This window comes from Oncorhynchus mykiss, chromosome 2, assembly GCF_057628025.1.
Source record: "Oncorhynchus mykiss isolate SJ-2025 chromosome 2, ASM5762802v1, whole genome shotgun sequence".
In the NCBI taxonomy this organism is placed as follows: domain Eukaryota; kingdom Metazoa; phylum Chordata; class Actinopteri; order Salmoniformes; family Salmonidae; genus Oncorhynchus; species Oncorhynchus mykiss.
Genome location: NC_143023.1, coordinates 53,532,708 through 53,556,651, shown reverse-complemented (window position 1 = coordinate 53,556,651; position 23,944 = coordinate 53,532,708). Strand labels below are relative to the sequence as shown.

General features: G+C 41.9%; 1 protein-coding gene across 1 annotated transcript; it reads left to right on the top strand.

Moving 5' to 3' along the window:
- Positions 1–802: 802 nt before the first annotated feature.
- oaz2a (ornithine decarboxylase antizyme 2a) lies at positions 803–22,701 on the top strand. Its single transcript, XM_036950407.2, is given in 6 exon segments — positions 803–1,054; positions 9,476–9,542; positions 9,544–9,624; positions 15,659–15,831; positions 18,462–18,547; positions 20,272–22,701. Coding segments are annotated over 6 exon segments (648 nt in total). The 5' UTR covers positions 803–944; the 3' UTR covers positions 20,403–22,701.
- Positions 22,702–23,944: the final 1,243 nt, after the last annotated feature.

Sequence of the window (23,944 nt, the reverse complement as noted above, 5' to 3'; positions counted from 1 at the left end):
ACGTTAACTATGTTATGTCTAGTCTATGAGACCAGGCTGAGCAGGCATTGTAAAGATTTGATAACCAGCTCAGGTCTGTGACCCTTTGTGTATCCGGAACAGTCCTTGCTATCTGAGGTCCTTGAGAGGTAACAAACCCATTGTAAAATATTTAAGGTATGAGTTAAGGGTATGCTTAGGTAAGGGTTATGGCTAAGGTTAGGTTTAGGGTAGGGATTTCCCAAGGATTCCAGTTAGCACTAATCTTCCTATTTGAAACACACACAAATCACAGAGTTTCTAAACGCAGAAGCTCAGCATAATGAGACTTCCAGGAACGCTTGCGAAGAAGACCACGCAGACAAGGGTTACGGTTAGATTTAGGGTAGGGTGTGAGAAGTTAATCAAATAAGTGAACAATTATTTCTTAGTTGTTAATTTTCTCAAAATCTAAAAGACACAACCTAAATTCGAGCCAATGTCTTAAGTAGTTGAACATGTTATTAATCCAAACTCGTGGAATTTACAAACCTACACATTTTAATTTTCGTCAAAAACAACTTTATATGGAAAGAGTGCCGTTGGTTTGATGGTCTGCACATGCGCAGTTTGGCACAAGACGACCGTTAGAGGATTACGTGTTTCTGCGCATGAGTTTAGCTAGCCAACGTTGCCATGACATCGCCTACATACGTGATCGGGGATTTCTATTGGAGAAGCTGTTTCTGCGTATCTTCATACTGTACTGTCTTTACCCAATCGGTCAATAACTAGTGCATTGCTTCCTGCTTTGAGTTACCCATGATTCCAATGGTCGTGTAGGATGGGCATATAAATAGCCCCTTTCCAGCATCAACACTATAGTCGATGCAGAGGCGTCTACGGCTGGTCCTTTTGTAAATTGAAGCCTCATATTATATAGCTAGAACCGCGCCGGAGTTAACTCTAATTCCGTTTTTTTACGGATGGTGCACTTCTCCGTGGAGCTTCTGTTAAATAGTCATTGCTTTGGTTGTCAAAAAGGACATAAAGTTTTCGATTTCCTCGAGGGTATCATGCTGAATACCGAGGAAAGGTAGGCAATGTCTTACACGATTTTGCGAATACATTTCTACAATTATAGATATTTATTTTCCTAATATTTTTTTCCATTGATTTGCTAAACTGACCATTGATTATGAATATTTAAATGATTATGAATATTTAAATGAATTAGTTTTCCACCCTTTAACTTTTCAGAATAACACAATAATAACCAGATATTTCATGTTGTGATAATAACTGAATATTTGGCTGTAATTCCTGTCTGTAGGTTGTCAATAATTGCTGGTGTATTCATGATTTGCTTTAGGTTTTTGATTAGATTAATTTACAGTAGCGTGATGCATGTGAATTTTCTATACTATTTATGAACACCAATATAATAGTATCGATGTCACATACTAGGCCCATATAATGTAACATGTCCTAATATCATTTGTACGCCTACATGCATAACATAGACCACATATGGTTTGTTATTGGTTATAGGACATTTTGTATCAATGTATTCAACAATGACCCTATTGCGCACTATGCATTTGCATTTAATTGCTCCAACAATAATTAATTTGGCATATACTTAATATTTTTTATAATGCTTACCCCTAAGTCTACAACAGTTGTCCAACGAAGTTGTTTTCATACAGCGTAGAAGATGGATCGAATTACCAAAAACATTTCCGCCTTGTACTTTCTGTGCACGGGACATTTCATTTTGTGCAGTGTCAGTAAACGTAACCTATTTTCTTGATGCTCAAATGTCGCACTAATACCGCATATTTTCTTAGAAAGTCAAATCAATTAATATAAATGAGATGTTAATACGGAAAAATATAGATGCACCTCTTATTATTAGGCTATCGTTGCCATAATCTGTCCAGGTGCCATGCCTACCTATGACCTGATATCACCCCCATGCCTAGACCTACTTATATTTTTTTTGCCTTCATCTATAAATCAGCTTTGTGTCAAAGTGGAAATTGCTCCTCAGGACAGGGTTGCTTAGCTGTAGTCGAAGCATCAGAGCAACAGTAGCCTCCTAGACTAGCCTATATAATGACGTGATACATCCACAATGCTATCATCTTCAGAATCTTCTTCCATGTTCCATCAGGAGAGTCATTTATAGCCTATCACTCAATCTTGGTAAACATGGTACTGCCTTTTCAAGAATGAGTGTCAATGTCCACAGCAGTATTCCATCATCATATACCACCAGCCTGTCTCATAAAAGTATGCATTACATGATATGCAGAAGCTAAGAATATAAAAATAGCCTACATTGAATATTACATTGACAACATAGTATGTGTGTGTACTATGAACACATGTGCATTCATGTTTTACATGTGTGGTGGCAAGCGCAGGGTCCATTCACTAGCGTGCTAGCTTATGTCCCTGTCAGCAGAAGGCATCAGCTGCCCTACATCACACAGACATACACTATTACACAACCAGCCGAGCCCCCAATGGGCTTGGACTAGATTATATTAGCTTGTGGCTAAAGCACCAGTGGAAACCTGTGTGGGATGCTATGGACGCTATCTGTTTAACAGTACGATTTTCTTACTAGTCTAATGCGATTAATTTCTATGGATGATAGGGGAACACTTTGAATAGATCATATGAGGCTATGACATGCTGTACAGTACACTGATCTCCTCAAGGGATCACCTTGTGATGTGCTGTTCTGTCCTAAAATGGCATCCTGAATGCAACTTGATACAGTACTGTAGGTTAAGACAAACGTCATATAAACATTTTTGTAAGTAGTAGGTTCTGGCTGTCAGGTGACATTTACTGTGGTCGTGATACTCTTGACCTAAGCCAAGTCAAGAGTGGAAAGGGGATCGGGACGGGGTACACATGGTGGTCTCCAATGAGCACATGCAGCTCGAATTACCAGAACTTCTCAGTTTGGTATCCTGGGTTTTTTTAGAACCGAGAACCTACATTCACACTTATACGGTACAGCTCTAAATCTTACCCATCAAGTTCATGGGAACTTTTGGTTTGCTATGTAGGCAAGGATTTGTTTATCCAGTAGGCCAATGGTTAATAGTATGGTTAATAGTATATTGTTGACTCACTTAAATTGTATAAAACTAGTTATAAAATATTTGGAGCAGCTCAGGTTTGACACTTAGATTAACTGGCTAATAAGAGGTGGTTTGGCCATTCTCTCGGAGCTAGTCTGTTAGCGTTTTCCTGGAAGACTTGCGAGGAATAGTATCCTGTTTTGAAGCCTTCTGTTCCTTGGATGTGTGCCACACTCACAAACTCTTAACCAGTCACCAGGGCAAACATAGAATCCAAAGCCATTATCTAAGGAATAATTAACTCAAATCAGGCTGCCAAAGGTTGAAACACAAACAACTGCAGTACCAAGAGAAATGGACTGAAAAAAACAAACCGTTTTATTAATAATTGCAGAACTCATGATATTTGAAATAATCTAAAAATCCTGACCAGACAAAAAGCACTATGGGTTTTGGATTTACCTATCACCTTCAGACCATATTATTTATCAACCTTCCATACAGTACTCTCTCATTGCACTGCAGTGTACTCTATATTAAACCCTAAAGCAGAGTTTGGTATGCTTGCCTGGGTTCCAGTGATTATACAACCACTCTCTCACACTCTCCTAACACAAGTCCCGGGAGAATACATGGTGCATGACGCACTTATATCCTTGTGTCCCAGTGCTGTGCCTGCAACACAGATATGATTAATACCTCACCCGTATGTTAATACAGTACAGTGCAAGCTAGGTCACTGCTGCATGACTTGAATAATGTTTATACTAGGGTGCAGTGGTTTTTGTTCGTTTTTCAACTTGTGACTGTGGTTATTTAGCCCAGCGCCCTTTGGCACTAGGAGGGGTCTGAATGTCAGAGGGCGAGAGTGTTGCCTTTCAAAACAAACTGGCATTTCGTGCAAGGACAGGAGCGTTCCTATATAGGGGAATGGAAAAAGGTGCTGGTTCTCAGCATTTTATTAGCAGTGCCACCATTATTTAACCCTAACCGTAACCTCCTTAGGAAGTTGGCAGAACATTGCGCTTGCAACGGCAGGGTTGTGGGTTCGATTCCCATGGGGGGCCAGTACAAAAAAGTAAAAACAAAACCTGCACTCGCTACTGTAAGTCACTCTGGATAAGAGTGTCTGGTAAATGTATAAAATGTAAAAATGGAATGTGCCCGAGAAAGTGTTAGCACAACTAAGAATGCTGAGCGGGTTCAAAACTTTTTAGGAGCTGTGACCCTCCTGAAACTTTTGGAATGCTCTCGTCATCTCGTGACACATTAATCATGTGGTTAGTGACAACAAATAAATCAATGCAAGTCACCCACTAGGAGTTTCCATGATTCGCCCAAAGAGCATAATTTTTTGCACTGCTAGATTTTGCGCTGCACATTTGGAACAATATAATCAATAGATTAACTAAATCAACTATAAGAACAGCAACTGGTAAATAATGCTCTCTCGAAGCCTTTCCAAGGTAACTCCAAGAAACCACTTTTGATTGAATTACTAACTGTATGGGGCTATAAACAAACAAGAAACCACACACCCAGAGGCAGCATTACTGGTGGGCGGAGACTTGAGGTGAGACTTAAAACCGTTCTACCTCACTTTTACCAACACGTCTCCTGCGCCAATAGGCGCGCTAAAACGCTAGACCATTTTTATTCTACCCGCAGAAACACAGAAGGCCCTCCCTTGATCTCCCTTCGGTAAATCAGACCACGACTCTATCCTCCTGGTTCCTGCTTACAAACAAAAGCTCTAACAGGAAGTACCAGTGACATATGGACGTACGGACGTGGTCTGATGAAGCAGACGCGAGGCTACAATACTGTTTTGCTAGTACAAGCCTGGAATATGTTCTGGGATTCATCTGATAGCATTGAGGAGTTTACACATCAGTCACGGACTTCATCAATACATTTAAGCACTAGGCTAAAGGCTAGAGCTACCGCTTTCAAGGAACGGGACACAGACATGGACACATAAAAGCCAACTATGAACTCCGAGACATAAAAAATTAAAAAGGACATAGGAAGTGGAATCCCATTTACACCGGCTCCGATGCTTGTTGTATGTGGCAGGGCTTGCAGACGATAAACAGACTAAAATGGGAAACCCACCCGTGAGTGACGAAGAACTTCCAAATGAGCTAAATGCCTTTTATACTCACTTAGAGAAAAACAACACACAGTCTTGTATGAAAGCCCCTGTTGTTCCAGAGTACTGTGTGATTTCGCTCTGTGGCCGATGTAGGTCAAATTTTTTAACAGGTTAACACTCGTAAGGCAGCCGGGCCAGACGGAATACCAGGGCGCGTTCTCAGAGCATGCACAGACCAGCTGGCAAGTGTCTTCACAGACATTTTCAATCCTCCTTGTCCCAGTCTATAATCCAAACATGTTTCAGGCTGACCACCATTGTCCCTGTTCCCAAGAACTCAAGGGTAACCTGCCTCAATGACTACCGCCCTGTAGCACTCTCATCTGTAATTATGAAGTGTTTTGAAAGGCTGGTCATGACACCATCATCCCAGACACCCTGGACCCACTCCAAGTCTCTTACAGCCCCAACAAAGCCACAGATGACAAAATTTCAATTGCATTTCACACTGCCCTCTCCCACCTGGACAAGAGGCAAAATAACTGTGAGAATGCTGTTCGTAGACAACAGTTCAGCCTTCAACACCATAGTCCCCTCCAAGCTCGTCGCCAAGCTCGGGACCCTGGGACTGAACACCTCCCTCTACAACTGGATCCTGGACTTCCAGAAGGGCCGGCCGCAGGTGGTGAGGTAACAACATCACTGCCACGCTGACCCTCAACAGAGAGGCCCCACAGGTGTCTGTGCTTAGTCCTGTCCTGTACTTGTTCACCCACAATCGCGTGGCCACGCACAACTCCAACACCATCATCAATTTTGCTGTCGTCACAGAGGTGGTAGGCCTGATCACCGACAGCAATGAGACAGCCTACAGGGAGGAGGTCAGAGACTTGGCAGTGTGGTGCCAGGACAACAGCCTCTTCCTCAACATCAGTAAGACCAAGGAGCTGATTGTGGATTACAGGAGAAAGAGGGGAGAGCACTCCACCATCCACATCCACCATCCACATCATAAAGCACTACAGAGGGTGTTTAACTCTGCATCATTGGGAAGGGCTCGTAAGCAAGCATTTCACTGTAAAGTCTACACCCATTGTATTCGGCTCATGTGACAAATAATAATTGATTTGAAAAAAGCCTCTGAACTTACGTGGCTAACCACCAGTCCACACTAGCTGCAGGCGAGACATACAGACACTCCCCAGAGTGAATGTGACCCTATACCAGGGTTTCCGTCAGCCAGTAATTGTCGGCTCAGCTTTTGGCCGATATCTTTTTTTCTTTCTTTTTAAGCTGATGAACAAAATTGGCAACGACAAAAAATCCGTTTGCGAAATATTTTTTTGGCCTATTAATTGATGGAAATACCAGTCGATGGAAATACATTACGCTGTTAAATTGAATTGGCTGTTAAATTAAATTGGCACGCACGTGTATGTTCTTTATGTATTATTGTTTTATGTAGCCCAGGCCTACTGGTGGTATGAATTTGGAATCTGTCGTCCCACAGTCTGTTAGGAATAGGCGGTTTCTTTATCTACAAGGTGACCAATAGAACAGGTACATTTTTCTACTTTGGGGTGTAGTAGATTGACTGTCTTGTTGCCTGAGGGAAAGTAAATGTGGACAGTTATGCCTCATTTACATCGTAACGTGTTTCATTATGCCATACGTCATCTTCATGCAATCTTGTTCAGTTCCTGGACAGAGAGTTTAAGAAGGTTTTCACAATGCAAGATACGATTGTGGAGAGCCTAGTGCCTTGTCAGGGATCGCATTTATTTTGTGAGATTGTCAAATATGACCTTTTTATTCAAGACAGGTGGAAACATATTGTTTCAGTTGATAATAAAACAGTTTTCCTGAACTTGTTTCTATCGCTTTATAGCAAGTCAAGATAGCTTACAGAGCAGCTAGCTAGCTAAAATCTAGGCTATACTGTAGCTAGCGACCGCCACCTAATAATTATCATAAAAAAACAAACGTCATTACCATCACAAACTAAAACGGGAGGCAACAGTCATGAAGTATAATTGGCATAACAGTAAATGTGTATTGTTTAACATACTATTAAAATAGTACTCACTTATAGGAATGTGTAATTGTTTACAAGTTGCTAGCTATCCCATAAATCCATCGTCCAAAACCACATATTTGCATCTTCAGTGGTTTGGCAACTTCCTGTTCTTCGACCGTAAGGGGGCGTTGTGGACGGTCCCCATTCAAACGAATTACCTCCGTGGCAACGTAATGGACTACTTATGGTTAATATGAATGGGGCATTATTATAAAATCTTCAAAGTACACATCGGAATTCGGTAAGAAGGACCCATGTTGTTGCGTCCTCGACTTGCATGGTCTGTTAAAATGAACTACCATATTCTAAATGTGATTTGTCATTCTGAGCACTGTGGTTGGATGCCCTAATCGGGTTATGCACCCAATGCCTATGGGTCCGGTTAATTTCTGGTAAATCAAAATGTCAAATGTGCGGCGGCACATTTTCTTAATGGAAATACTGACCCATGCAATGTTTTTGTAAGCCCCCTCGGGAGCATCGGACTATTCTTACTACTGGCCTGAAACTAGGCCCCGTAACTCCAAACGACCGAGATGTGTGTTCCTGGGCCCCGACGAGGCTATTTGCAGAGGTGTTTACAGATCATGCGCTTGTTTGTGATGCATGCCTTTCCACCACAAGCCAGAGCCTTTCTCTTCACATCACAGTAGTTCCTCTGCTGCTGGTACAAGACTTAGCAGCCTCTCAAGTCAAACCACAGTGTAGTGTGACTTTTCGATTTAAGTGCTGATAATTTCATAGCTTTGAAAATAAAATCGGTTTGTATTTTTTTCCCATATTGCAACAATGGGTAGCATAGACAACCCCCTTCCTGAGTAGCTACAGTGTATGCACACATTTGTTCCATAACAATATTTGCAGGACCGGAGACCAGAGTTGGCTACCCCTGACATTTTGATTATTTACTTTGTTTATGGTTTAGGCTGGGTTAGTATTATTTATTACTAGTCGAAAGGCCCTGAGGCCAAAGAGTTGATTACACAGACTTGTTTACTTGTCTGCCTCAGAGAAAGTTAAAACCAGCCATGCCTGTCCAGCCTGCCTTAAAGCTCAAGGTGAAGGCCACTGATTTTGTACATTCAGTACTACCTGCGTCTGATAAGAGGCTTGGCGGCTGCTTTAGTCTTATGGGATGTTTACGAGACGTCTTATGAGAGCAGACAATGACAAGTACAGCCACAGCATGTCATGTTATAATGTACTATTCTTCAGGCCCTGATTAGACATGACTTGGGAAAATAGGGCAAGCTGTTCCAGCCAAGGACTGCAGTGAGGTGAACCATGAATAAAACAGAGGGGGCGGGCATTGACAGAGGCAGAGCTAACACTTAACTTCAGCAGGTTGTTATTGTAAAAGTCCATTTGTTCTCTATGACATCGCCTGCCTCAATGAAGGTTGAGGTTGCTGAGATTAGATGCAGTGCAGATGGCACACTGCTACTTCTCAAACACATAACTGTATTACTTTGCCTTTGGCATAGGCAGGAGCAAAGAGGTGTTGTTACCGAGGTGGTGCTATTTGTGGAACAGCACTTAGATTAACACTAAGGTAGGACTGTCCTAGTGCCAGTGACGCAACAAGCTGGCAAATTGAACACAACCAAAGAAAGACATAAATCTAATGCAAACTGGGCACTTTTATTACTTGGGCGCTTGGTTCCCATTAGCCATCCACTTTCATTAAGTGTATTAAAATCATAAATGTCCAAGTAGAGTAGCAACGGGAGGTATGTGGGTTGACTTTATGACATGGCAGTGCACCACTTAGTGTTATTGTAACGGTCTCTGCATCCCAAATGGCACCTTATTCCCTGTATAGTGTGCTACTTTTGACCAGGATCCATAGGGCCCTGGTCAAAAGTAGTGCACTATGTAGGGAATAGGGTGCCATTTGGGACAGAACTGGTACCTCTAGGAAAGATGAAATACCCTGGGCCCTTTTAACTACATATTGATCCTGGTCCTATGTTGAAACACTGAATCAATGGTTTTACGGAAATAGTATCTCCGCCAACATTTTATTAAGTTAATAGCTGCCAACAGACACAAGGCTGGTGAATGAGACTAGGCAAATCGTATATATCCCAAACCTTGCCCCAAACCTCTAAAAACCGACAAATCTAAACCTGAACCTGAATGCTCAATCAGTCAAGTGCTCCTGCTTTTCATGTCTCTTTCATGAATCCTGTGGCATGGTCATTCATCTCTCTCTTTCTTTTTCCTTCGATCCCCTCTCTGCAGTTCTTTGTTAGTGGGCTCCAGGTTCCACTGCTCCAGGCACCAGGCTCCGGGGCCTCTGTGGTGCTCCTGATGCCCCTCACCCACACTTGAAGATCCCGGGTGGGCGAGGGACTGGCAGGGATCACTCTCTCGGCCTGTTACTACACAAGGTGAGAACACCCGAGGCAACTTCATTGCAGCCACTGATCAACAAATCACATCAACCCGTAAATATTCCTTAAGTGATCATGATAAACGAGTCTGAGCCTCGTCTTGCTCAAATGAATCCCCTGAAAAGCTGAATATCATTGAATGATTTATGCTCTTTATGCTGAGACAACACAGGAATCCTACATGCACTTCCTATTTTGCCCTGATCACCCCATATCAGCATGTATAATGTACACCACAGTGAACTGTATACACAGTGTACTGTCAAAGTAATAACCTGATAAAAAGGTCTCTTATGTACAATTATGGTACATGAAAATGCTGCTGATCTATAGCTCTGGCAGACAATATTGAAGCCATATATGGTTTGAACAGAGGCAGTCAAAATAACTGAGATAGATTATCAACCATAGACTCTGTACATGGTGATATAGAAAGTGTGCGTTGTCCAAGAGTTAATATCAAGTCAAATAAAATGTTATTTGTCACATACGCCAAATACAAAAGGTGTAGACATTTAGTGAAATGCTTACTTACGAGCCCTTTCCCAACAATGCAGAGTAAAAAGTACAATAAAGAAATAGTAACACAATAAAATAATGAGACTATACAAGGACTACTGGTACAGAGTCAATGTGTAGGTAATTGAGGTAATACAGTGCATTCGGAAAGTATTCAGACCGTACACAGGCTGTAAGGTAACAAAATGTGGAAAAAGTCAAGGGGTCTCAATACTTTTCCGAAAGCACTGTATGTACATGTAAGTAAGGGTAAAAGTGACTAGGCAATCAGGATAGATAATAAACAGAGTAGCAGGACACACTTTCACTCTTCACATACGCTGCTATCTGTGATTTGATTAACTGTTCAGCAGTCTTATGGCTTGGGGGTAGAAGCTGTTCAGGAGCCTTTTGGTCCCAGACTTGGCGATCCAGTACCGATTGCCGTGCGGTAGCAGAAAGAACAGTCTGACTTTTGGTGGCTGTGACAATTTTTGGGGGGCCTTCCTCTGATAGCCTGGTATAGAGGTCCTAGATGGCAGGGAGCTCAGCCCCAATGATGTACTGGACCATACGCACTACCCTCTGTAGAGCCTTACGGTCAGATGCCAAGCAGTTGCCATACCAAGTTGTGATGCAGCCAGTAAAGATGCTCTCAATGGTGCAGCTTTAGAACATTTTGAGGATCTGAGGGCCAAATCTTTTCAGTCTCCTGAGGGGGAAGAGGTGTTGTAGTGCCCTCTTCACGACTGTGTTGGTTTGTTTGGACCATGACCATTAACCCCGAATCCTTAGTGATTTGGACACTGAGGAATTTGAAGCTCTCTACCACAATATCCCTTGGGTTCCTAATAACCATCTGTGCTACCGTGGATGTTGAACACACACATTTATTTTTTATTTGTACCCAATTTCGTGGTATCCAATTGGTAGTTAGTCAAGTCTCATCGCTGCAACTCCCGTACGGATTTGGGAGAGGCGACGGTCGAGAGCCGTGTGTCCTCCGAAACACAACCTAGCCAAGCCGCACTGCTTCTTGACACTGCCCGCTTAACCCCGAAGCCAGCCACACCAATGTGTCGGAGGAAACACAGTACACTTGAAGTGTCAGCGTGCATAGCGCCCGGCCCACCACAGGAGTCGCTAGAGCGCGATGGGACAAGAACATCCCTGCCGGCCAAACCCTCCCCTAACCCGGATGACGCTGGGCCAATTGTGCCCCGCCCCATGGGTCTCCCGGTCGAGCGCCGGCTGCGACAGAGCCTGGACTCGAACCAGGATCTCTAGTGGCACTGCGCCACTCGGGAGGCCCCAAGCACACACATTTGAGTCTCTTTGTAACTGTATTTGCACCTGAATCTGCTCTACCCTCCATCTCTTTGCAAACACTTGCACACACACAGGTGTGTCCTTGCCCCAGACATGTGACTATCTCAGAGTGGGCTAAGAGGGTTAGGCTTAAACAGATCAGTCACACCTGTGATATCAACATCCTTGCCTCACGTATGAAAGAATGAGCCCTTTCATTGACAGCAGAAGGCTCGCAGCTCTGCTGCTACCCTCTGTTTTATTAGGTACCACCAATGATAAGAGAGAAAGAGAGGTGGAGGGTCAACATTAAACATATTTAATAACAAAAACAGAGGTGGAGTCGTATTGGATACTGTGTCCAGTTCAATTTCTGAATTGACTGATGTTGAAATTAGTTTTACTCAGTGATTTATATATACACTAGTATAGTTTTAATCTCAGTTTTGAGATTATGGGGAAATGATTAGACCAAAGGCGAGGACACAACAGTTCACCTGACACAAGAATGTACTTTTCGCAGCAACGAAATCTGAAAATACTCTGGATACATTCAGGAATATTCCTGGAAAATGTGTGGTAGGTGAAACCATAAGACAAAAACATGACAAGGGTTTGCGTGAGAGGACATACAGAGGACATACAGCCAAATTCTCTAAAATGAAATGGCCGACTTATTGTGGAGAAATGAACATTCAAACCTTTGACAACAGCTCTGGTGGACATTCCTGCAGTAAGCATGCCAAATGCACGGTCCCTCAAAACTTGAATTATCTTGGCAAAGGAGAAATGCTCACAATTTGAGAGAAATAAGCTTTTTGTGCATATGGAAAATTTCAGGGATGTTTTATTTCAGCTCATGAAACATGGGACCAACACTTTACATGCTGGGTTTATATTTTTTGTTCAGTATATATTTTTCTTTCCATGATATTGTAAAACGTTGTTTAAACAGTACAAAACAATTGATCTCTAACAACATATAGCCTAGCCTAACATTGAACGCATGGCGGCAAACACAGGCACATAATTAATGAAACTATTCGATGATCCTGTTTTTATAATTTGTTTGAATAAACACATATAGGCCTATATAAAACTTGACAAAACATTGCTTTATTGTAGGTATATGTAGCCTACGCTACTGCGTGAGAGCTGCATGGAAGAATTCCAATGCCTATGTTAGAAATGGCAAATAGAGAGACTCCTTCTCCTTCTCTTTTCTCTGCCTGGCAAGAATGTACATTTTATATGACTGCAGACATTATCAGAATCTTTTTAAGACAACAAAAAATACAGGGAAGGCTATATAGCCTGCTGCTGACAGTTCTGTGGGTTCATTGTGGGTTCAGTGAATAAATGTTTGAATATTTCTGCCTGTTTTTTTGTTTTTGTTGCCATGCATCATTTCGACAATGTATCAATTTAGCCAATGGGATCACATCACACCAGAGTGAATAATTTTCCGTATAGCCTAGGCTACTTGCTTAAGAGCTAGAGAGAGGTTGAAGGGATAGGGTAGTTGCCAGCGGAGATGCGTGAATTACAAGAAGAAGGGAACAGTGAAATATCCGCAAGGAGTTTAGGTTACCCCCTATCAATAAGTGGTGTCACAGATTTAGATAAAGCACTAAAATGTAAATGCAGGCTTAGTGTCAACATAACTACCCAATGCTTCACTAAAATGAATCAATGGCTAACAGGCTATGGACATGTTGCGTTTATGGGTTTCTATTTTCGAATGGTTGTCAATTTCATCTTCATAGCCTCGGCCTACAGTGCCTTCAGAAAGTATTCACACTGACTTTTTCCACATTTTGTTATGTTAGTCTGAATTTAAAATGGATTCAATTGAGATGTTGTGCCACTGATCTACACACAATAACACACAATGGCAAAGTATAATTTTGTTTTTAGAAATTTTTTGAAATGATTATTTTTTTAAAGTAAAGCTGAAATGTCTTTAATCAATAAGTACTCCTGAATGTATTTAGGCTTGCAATAACAAAGAGGTTGAATAAACGTTTGATTAAGTCACAAATAGCATGGACTATGAGTGCAATAATAGTGGTTAACATGATTTTTTTTTTTTGAATGATTACCACATCTCTGTACCCCACACATACAATTATCTGTAAAGGTCCCTCAGTCGAGTAATGAATTTCAAGCACCGATTCAACCACAAAGACCAGAGGTTTTTGGCAAATAAATAAATATTTTTATCCTGAATACAAAGCATTATGTTGTTTGGAGCAAATCAAACACATCACTGAGTACCACTTCATATTTTCAAGCATAGTGGTGGCTGCATCACATGGGAATGCTTGTCAACTGCAAGGACTATGGAGTTTTGTTTCATAAAAAGAAACAAAATAGAGCTTAGCACAGGCAAAATCCTAGAGGAAAACCTGGTTCGGTCTGCTTTCCAACAGACCCTGGGAGACAAATCACCTTTCAGCAGGACAATATGCTAAAACTCAAGGCCAAATGCACACAGGAGTTGCTTACCAAGACAACATTGAACATTGAGTGACCTAATTAAAGTTTTGATTTTATACCGACTTAAATCTATGGCAGAACTTTCAAATGGATTTCGAGTAATGATCAACAACTGACTTGACAGAGCTTGAAGAGTTAAAAAATAATAATAAATGGCCAAATATTGTACAATCCAGGTGTGCAAAGCTCTTAGAGATTTACCTCAAAATACTCGCAGCTGTAATCGCTGTTAAAGGTGATTCTAACATGTATTGACTACAATATATCTAATCAAGATATATTAGTGTTTTATTTTTCATTCATCTTTAAAAGTGTTAGAATTTCTCTTAGAGTATTTTGTGTAGATCGTCAATAAAAAATACAATTAAATCCATTTATAATCCCAATTTGTAACACAACAAAATGCATGCTCCAATAATGTAGACTAGTTTTTGAAATCCTACAGAAAGGATTTAAAGCTAAGGCAAGGTTTTTGGGGAAAGGAGAAATTGATTTGCTTATGTGTCTGAGTGCGATGCGCTGCAGGTGGCTTTGGTTGATGGGTCCTTTTTAAAGTGTGTGTGTGTGTGTGTATCAGTTTGCTAATTGTCCATTCAGAATGTTTCCTAAAATAGGCCTAGCCTGTCTGGACTCCGACCTTGCGGTGGTCCAGAGAAACTGCACTACGGCAGTGATGCTGGGGTAATAATTACATTGTTAGATAGGCCTACAGTGGATTGAAGCATGTTGCATATAATTACCGTTGGAGTGCATAATTACCATGGTGTTTATGCCAACATCCAATGCAACGGTGTGTCCCCCCCCCAAAAAAAACAGCACAATATAGTCTAAAGGTACCAGCAGTAGGCTTACCATGTAAGAAGACACGATTCTTTTGAACCTAAAAGACAATCTAATCAAAATTGTATGAGTAGACCCTCTCACAGTTGAGGCTTAAGGGTATTATAATAGCCTGCAGATGAACAATATATTTCAATGCTATTTTCTAAGACACAGCTGTCACGACATGTCAGTCAGACGTTCAATGATAGGCGACAGTACGCATTCATCTCATTATTGTCTCTTTTCACCCACGATAGACATAATTGTAATCCAAACCCAACCTCGTTGTGATGCACTGAGGTTCCAAACTCAGTTATAGACAAGACAGACTTTATGACCAACGTGATCCTATTTACACTTTGTAGTAAGTTTTGACACACAAATCAATGTTTCTGACTCATATCGATGCCACATGGGCCGTTTTCAAAGGGATTTTTTTTTTTTTTTTTGTGTCAGTCAGTCTTTAAATAGATGTAATTTTGTTCTTGAAACATTTAATTGAAATACTGTAGAAAATCCATTCATTCCTATGGAAGACTGCTCCTACTGGGGAATATGGCTGACTGGTGGCTTTTAAGCCTCTCATTGGCCAATACATAGCATCAGCCATCCAGGGTTTATATACTGTACTTAATTGGTTTTATCTCAAATATTCCATGGGAAACTCATGGGATTGAATACAGTCAATAGAAAAAAAAACTGCATTCTTTTAAGGTTTAGAGAATTTAGACCTCCCATAATACTCTAATCCCCATTCCCACTCTTTTGAAAAATGCCAAGGCCACTGTTCTCTTAAAAGAGCTAGGAGTCAGAGTGCTGTGTGAACAGTTTGTATGACGCAAGCACACAAATTATCTTCAGGAAATGTACCTTTTCGTCTGTCCTCCCTTCCTCTCCACTAAAGGACGAGAGGCTTACGGTGACGCGGGCAGCTCCTGTCAATGGGACACCAGCCATCCTGCACTTCCACTACCAACTGAGCGAGTGCCGCACGGCCTGCTGGGAAACAGCCCTCTCCTCGGACAGCCTCTTTCTGGAGATCCCCGCTGGGGCACTGGCGGAGGGCAGCAAAGAGGGGTAAGCATAGGCACACACGCAGACGGACAGACAGGCAGGGTGTTACACACAGCTCTGAGACACATACCCCTTGTTAAGACCTACCAGCTTGCCTGCAGACACCCATTACAGAAATGTTGGATGGCCTGTTAGGTTACTAATTTCACATGCAAGTTATACTCTGACAACATTTTATAGTATAAGGACAATGGAGTGTGCACATGCTAACAGAAAGGACGAGTGTGTCATTGTAGCAAAGTATTTATCAACAAGAAATCTGATCTAATTTTCGTTCTATTATCTATTACCATGATTGATTTTGGCCCAATAGGCCTGGCACATTACCTCTTTTCAATGAGCTTTCAGTTTTGATAGGATTATTTTATCTAAAAATCCTTTAGGCCTACCTACAGAAAGAAAACTACACATCCCTGCACAGCCTGGTAAGAGTGGCACAAAGGGTGTTAAGCGTCTCCAGTGGCTCTGCAAGCGCTGACAGGGTATTCTCCTCTGCTGGCCTGCTCTCCAGGGACCAGACTCTGGCCAATCTCATGTTTCTAAAAATGAATTCAAAAGGCACATAAGACTGAGCCTAATAGGCATTTTTTCAATTTGAATTGAATTCTAAGTAAGTCACAGTTTATGTGCAATTTATAATCTATAATTATTTAATACAACTTAATGTTTAAATTCTGAGCGCTTAATGTCCCTGCCAACCTAGTGTCACACATTCAAATGCTTCATTATTTATTTATTTGAAGGCTATAGCCTTGAAATAATGTAAATAATATAGCCTAAATAATAAATTAATTGTTCCTTCTTAGGCTACCTGTCTGGCTCCTGACCTATTTAGAGTGTTTATATGCTGTTTAATACTGTATGACATGTAGCCTACTTGAAATTATACGCACCTTTTAGTCACTTTTTCCTGTTATTAATTGAAAAACTTTTCATTCAAATCATATTTTATTTAACTCGGCAAGTCGGTTAAGAACACATTCTTATTTACAATGATGGCCTACCCTTGCCAAACCCGGACGACGCTGGGCCAATTGTGCTCTGCCCGACTGGATTCCCAATCACGGACAGATGTGATACAGCCTCTATAGACTGTAGTGACTCCTCTTGCACTGAGATGCAGTGCCTTAGACTGCTGCGCCACTCGGGAGATTTGGTTTCAATACTTCAAAACCAAATGGTAGGTCCAGGTAGTCAAAAAAAAAATAGACGTGTGTTGGTTAAATTGTGATTTGAATGAATGGAGTGAATTTGGAGCAGCAGTTTAATTTACCTTTGAGCTAGGAGCGGTTTTTAGCGGAGCAGTTGGAAAGAACGTGGAGCGCCGGAGTGGTGTGCAAGCCACCGCTCCATGAGCAGTAAGTGGGATTTCCCGACCACTCGACTCCACTCGCATACTCTGATCTGGACCAGAGGAACACCTTTGTGAGAATTCTGTTAATTGACTACAGTTCAGCATTCAACACGATTGTTCCCTCCAAGCTCGGCACCAAGCTCAGAGCCCTGGGTCTGGACACCACCGTCTGCAACTGTATCCTGGACTTCCTGACGAGCAGACCGTAGGCTGTGAGGATTGGCAACAACACTTCCACCAAACTGACTCTTAACAAAGGGGCCCCCCAGGGGTGTGTCCTCAGCCCTCCGCTGTACTCCCTGTTCACCCACAACTGCGTGGCTTTGCACGAACTCAACGGTTGTAGGCCTGAACCTACAACGACGAGTGAACCTAAAAGGGAGGAGGTAAGTGAACTGGTATTGCGGTGCCAGTACAACAACCTCTCCCACAACGTCAGCAAAACAAAATATTTGATTGTTGACTTGCTCCGATCCACATGAATGGGACTTCTGATAAAACAATTGACTCTAAGTTCCTCGGCGTCCACATCACCGAGGACTTGACATGGACCAACAACATCACCAGTAGTCAAGAGGGTGCAACAGCGCCTCTACTTCCTAATGCTCCTGAAGATATTCGGCGGAAGAAATCTAACTTACAGCATTTTGCCATGGTACGGAGAGTAAAATGTGCAGTTTATAACGCAATTCTACACGAGGGGCACATGCCCTGTGTGCTTTTCCGGTAATCCGGCCCTGCATGCATGTTCCTTACATATGACTAATAAAACTTGAAAAAATGCCTTTCAGGGAGGCTATTCTCTCTCTCTAGTCCAGTGTTGTTTCCCAACTCCGGTCCTCGAGTACCCCTAACGGCACACATTTTTGTTGTAGTCCCGAACAAAAAACACCTGATTCATTCAACTTGTCAAGGGCTTGATCAATATTTGACAAGTACAATCAGGTATGTTTCTTCTTGTCAACAGGGCCACTACAAAAATATGTACTGTTCGGGGTACTCGAGGACTGGGGTTGGGGAACACTGCTCTAGTCCTTTCCTTTTATGAATAGAAATGAGCCATTTATGCGGCGTCGTCATGTAATATGTCATCAGTGTCATGTCAATATCCTCTTGGCACGGCATTGGCGCGGTGCCAGCACAGTCTCAGCGTCTTCTCCAACACTGCAGAGCTAATTCTAAGGGGCACTGCAGCTGCCACTGCATTATTATGTAAGTCTACTCTCTTATGTAAAAACAGTGCATCATCTCATTCTCTCCCCCTTCTCTTTCTCCCCAGGCTCACCAGCCTGCTGGAGTTTGCTGAGGAGAAGCTGAAAGTCAACTACGTGTTCTTGTGGTTCGATAGAGCCAGAGAGGATCGATGTAAGCGCTCCACTATTTAGTGCTGGATTCAAAAGAGGAGTGCAGCTAGAATTCTTATTTGAAACAAAAAAAAAATGCCACCCCCGCCTCTGTTTTGGTGAAAAGCTCTGGATGGATGCAAGGACTGACCATCCATGATATCAAAATTATAGTTTTAAACATGTTGAGGCTATACACTGTTTGTTTACATTTACATTGTTTACAAGATTAGAGTAAAACAATCTTATATTTTGAGTTCTGATGAGGTATGACATTTGAACTAGGCTCATGGGGCATTTATAAGTTATATTCTTAAAGAATCAATGGCTATATATAATTTATGTATAAGTCCCAAGTGGATGAATCAACTGCCAATAATGGGCACATAATTGGTGGTTAGCATTGGCATGCTAATTCATTTCCATATAATGTACTTGGACTGTCCCAAATTAGATGTTTAGACTATGATAAACATTGGAAAGCAAGGGTTTCAGTTCCTTTCCAACTGTAGAACATTTCCTTGGAGGAAAAAAAACATTGAATGGATAATGACATTTGATTGAGCTATCCTTTTTGTACATTAATAACGTCCATGAAATCAAACGACCATAGCTTATAAGTACACTATACATAAAAAAGTATGTGGACACCCCTTCAAATTAACCACACCCGTTGCTGACCGGTGTATAAAATCGAGCACACAGCCATGCAATCTCCATAGATAAAAACATTGTCTGTAGAATGGCCTTACTGAACAGCTCAGTGATTTTCCACTTGACACCGTCATAGGATGTCACCTTGACAAGTCAGTTCGTCTAATTTCTGCCCTGCTAGAGCTACCCCGGTTAACTGTAAGTTCTGTTATTGTGAAGTGGAAACGTCTAGGAGCAACACAACGGCTCAGCTGCGAAGTGGTAGGCCACATAAGCTCACAGAATGCGTAAAAATCGTCTGTCCTCTGTTGCAACACTCTACTGAGTTCCAAACAGCCTCTGGAAGCAACGTCAGCACAATAACTGTTTGTCGGGAGCTTCATGAAATGGGGTTCCATGTCCGAGCAGCCGCACACAAGCCTAAGACCACCATGCGCAATGTCAAGGGTCTGCTGGAGTGGTGCAAAGCTCGCCGCCATTGGACTCTGGAGCAGTGGAAATGTGTTCTCTAGAGTGATGAATCACGATTCACCATCTGGCAGTCCGACGAACGATTCTGGGTTATACAAGTCCTCGCAGCAATGTTCCACCATTTTTTATTTTATTTATTTTACCTTTATTTAACCAGGCAAGTCAGTTAAGAACACATTCTTATTTTCAATGACGGCCTAGGATTAACTGCCTTGTTCAGGGGCAGAACAACAGATTTTTACCTTGTCAGCTCAGGGATTCGATCTTGCAACCTTTCAGTTACTAGTTCAATGCTCTAACCACTAGGCTACCTGCCACCCCACCATCTAGTAGAAAGCTTTCCAAGAAAGTGGAGGCTCTTATAGCAGCAAAGTGGAGACCAACACCATATTAATGCCTATGAATTTGGAATAAGATGTTCGATGAGCAGGTGTCCACATACTTTTGGTAATGTAGTGTATCTTGGTTATAGAAGTGGCAGTGATGTTCTAGCGAAGTTAAGCTGAGAGAGTGCTTCTAATCTGGTACCCAAGACAGAACGACCACAACACTGGTTAATCCGGTCCTGGTCCTGCTAGGTTCACTAACTTCTCTGCATGGTCTCTCTTTTTCTCTGAACAGTATCCATCATAAAGACTTTCCACTACATGGGCTTTGAGGTGGTGAAACCCGGCAACCCTCTGGTGCCGGCTCGGACAGACCTCATCTTCATGGTCTACTCTCTGGAAAACAGCAGCTCCGATGAGGAGTGAATGAAACACCGGACCACCCTGCCGCTCCCTAGCCCACCCATGACCCCCACAGAACCCCTCCCGCCAGCTGCCTTCATCCCTGTCCCCCATCCTCAAACTGTGTGCCCCCTCCCTAACCCCAAAGATACTCTTCCACCCAAACCTCTACTCTTCTCATTGATTGGGTTGTCACAATTTTGTAGACTCTATTATAAGAGGGATGTGCTGCTTGGGGATGCTAAGATCTCTGTGGTGATACATCTTACCCTGATGAGCACAGCGGTGGAGCATGGAAGGGCGGAGCTTGGACCGAGTCATCACCCGATTGGTTCAGATTTTACTAATCGCCCCACTCCATGCCAGGCTTTACATGCCTGCCCACAACAATCCAACAGGGTGACTTTTTGGCTGAAAGAAAAAGCATATCTATACTCTGACAGCTTGCACGGAATATCAAAGAGCCTGACTGGGGTCTTTTAATGTACAGTAGTTTCTATACAAAGCAGGGCTTGTTTAGTAGGGACAGTAATGTAATGGGTAGCATAAGGGAATTATCTTAAGGGGATATTTGCCTGGGTATGGTTGGGTCAACATGAATGAATGAATTGTTCTGCTTGTATTTTTTTCTATGATAGGGACAAGTATAACACTGATCTTTCTGTTACAATTGCATTCATTCTATAACATATTTTTTTTTTCTCAAACTGTTGGGTATATTAAGTCTTCATTCCTACTTTTGCGTCACTATGATCTTTCAGCTTACGGTTTTCTTATTTTCTTACCAGATTATAGTTAGCGTGATATTGTTAGTCTCGTTTGATATTTGAAAGCTGAGCGAAGGTCGTTGTTTTGAATGTTGGGTCAGGGCAATCTAGTTCACAGCTCTCTGCAGCAATGACGTGCGTTCCCCTCACTTGAGGTCGCTCAGCTACGCAATGAACCAGTGAAACTAACACCTGAATTATTGAGCCAGTAGAGGTACATCGAGAAGAGTGGAAGAGCATTAAACATAAATGTTGTAATCCATTCTCACTCGGCACATAAGTCACCACATAAATATGGCTAGACTTAGCCCCCATCATTTAGCATGGGCTGAGACAGCTCTTCCTGGTTTCAATCCCAGTTAAAATTCATATCTTTGTATACAGTTCTATCAACCAGAGCCCTTTTGTACTAGTAGTACCACCCCCGACAACACCTCTGCTCAGTTGAAACTATTTTGAGAGGGTTGTGGTGGGGCCTTTTCCGCCTAAGAAAAGAGTGCAATGTTCTCTTTTACACTTCAGTCTTATTTCCCAAATTCATCCCTAGCTACCCAAAGCAATGTGGCAAAAAGGAAAACAACCCATGAAGGGAAAAGTCACAACACAAGCACTTTAGGTAGCCACGTAAAATCGAGTGGAAGTGCATTGGGGTCCATTACGGAGATGTGGCCAGCGCCTTCTATTTTGTTTTGCCGTGCAAACCAGACAGAATTGCCAAAGAAATAGTTCTACATTCAGCAGTAACAGTTAAAAAGTTCCGGTCAACAGTAATCCTATAGGATACTGGCTTAAGTTTCTTTCTCACACTAACAAGATCCCTAAAACAGTGCTAGGGTGACCTGGTTTGTTCAGGAAAGCAGTATACAAATATATTCCCCTACCAATAGCATTTTGTCTCAGAGGAACATGGTCAAGAGTGATGTGTGCTTGGGATCCTATGTGCAGGGGGCTTTCATTTTTGCATGTGTGTAGAGGTTGAGTCTTCATAGATGGGTTTAGATGACGTCACGAAAACTATACACACTTCAAGTTGTGATTCTGATTGGCCAGATATCTACCAACAATGACAAGAATCTGCCATGTGGGGAATTGTAAATTACTCATTTTAGTTGGTATCAAGAACATGATGAAACTATGTTTTGACTGATTTCATGTCAATGCTTATGGGAAAATTTTGCTAGCTAGCTAACCAACCAACAACTGTAAAGATGTATTTGAGAGAGAAGTGTTCATTATGCAAATGCATTTATGATTTCAATAAACATTGAAGAAATATAGTTTACAAGTCAACCCAGTCGGTTTTGCCCCATAGTTGCGCACGCGTCAGTTGTGTTGCTAAACAACCAACCCGTCTAGCTGTTGAATGAGCAGTGACGAAAACGAGTCTATTCATCTTCAGAGTTATATTTTTATGTATCTTTCTTGTTTGATAGTTTCTTATAGCCTAGTTTAGTTTTGTTTACAGTGGCATACAGAGAATCATTCAATGGCAATCCATACTTGTATACCTTTTAACTTTTTCTGTCCGGAAAAAAATAAAATAAAAATCTATCTTGCTTGTGTTTGTTTATCCATCGGGATGTGTGTGCATAGTTGCTGACAATTGAGAGAGAATGTGTTTGAGTAAGAATTTATGTCCCTGGGTTTGATCCCGGGCTTTGGCACCAAAAAAATGAATATAATAAACGGTAATAACCGACTCATGAGCACCATTATTTGACAGCCAGACAGAACCTGTACTGACAACGGTCCAACAAACCGGTTGTTTAATTTAGCATTTAATCTTCTGTAATTGGCAGTAATTAGGATGATGTAGTGGTGACGCTAAATAGGGTCGGTCATATCCTCCTACAAAACATAAGACAAAAAGTAAATTGTAGAATTAGAAAAAAGTGCACTGTTATTCCTGCACTGATGTTATACGTGTTGACTTCATAGAAGTCAATGTCATCCCCAGGGCTTTATTCCATTTCCTGCACCATTTAGACTTCAGTGGTCTGGCCCTGACAAAGACTTCTGTGAAGTCAAACCTTTGCTTTATTGCTGCAGTATGATACAATGGGGAACAGCAATACACCATGTGTGGGCCTTCCCTTTATCTCAGATGTAACACAAATACATTTTGGGTCTGCTGTCTGTCGGCCTACACTTGTGTGTGTGATTGTGAACTACCCCCTCAACCTTATTTAGACAAAACCTCAAAAAAGGTATACACCAACAGTAACCTAGTGCATGTGAGAGACAAAGATGTTGGGATTAATGGAATAGGTGAGTCAAATGCAGAGTTGTTTATCATGAATGAGTAGGCCAAAGGCTATAAAACGCTCTTCTCCTGCTGGGCTCTCAGCTCTCTTGCCGATTCAACCAATAATCTTCAGACTGTTTCCGGGAAACTGTCCTGACACTCCTGATGTTCTGCCAAACCCACTTTGTCCCAAATTGGTTGATCTTTCCATCTATTTCCAGGGTGTCAGGCCAGTAAAGGTGCTGTGCTACATGGCTTATGGTCCACTTCACCTAGGCATTTTCCAGTCCAGTGTCAAGGCAGCGCAAAGGACAGTGCTTGACCTCTGACCGCATTACAGGCGTTGTGTGCAGATGACAGAGTTAGGCCTGTTTAAGTGGAAAGTAACTTGTTTAGCCTAGGCTGCCCCCAAGGCATCTGTTCGGTTTCATAGCAGCAGCATGGTTTGAAACGACTTTAAAAATCCTATTCATCTATGTAGTCACACAATCACTATGGTCTCAGACATTTAGACATGCTATTTATTTAGTCTGAATGTGGGCCTATTTTGTTGC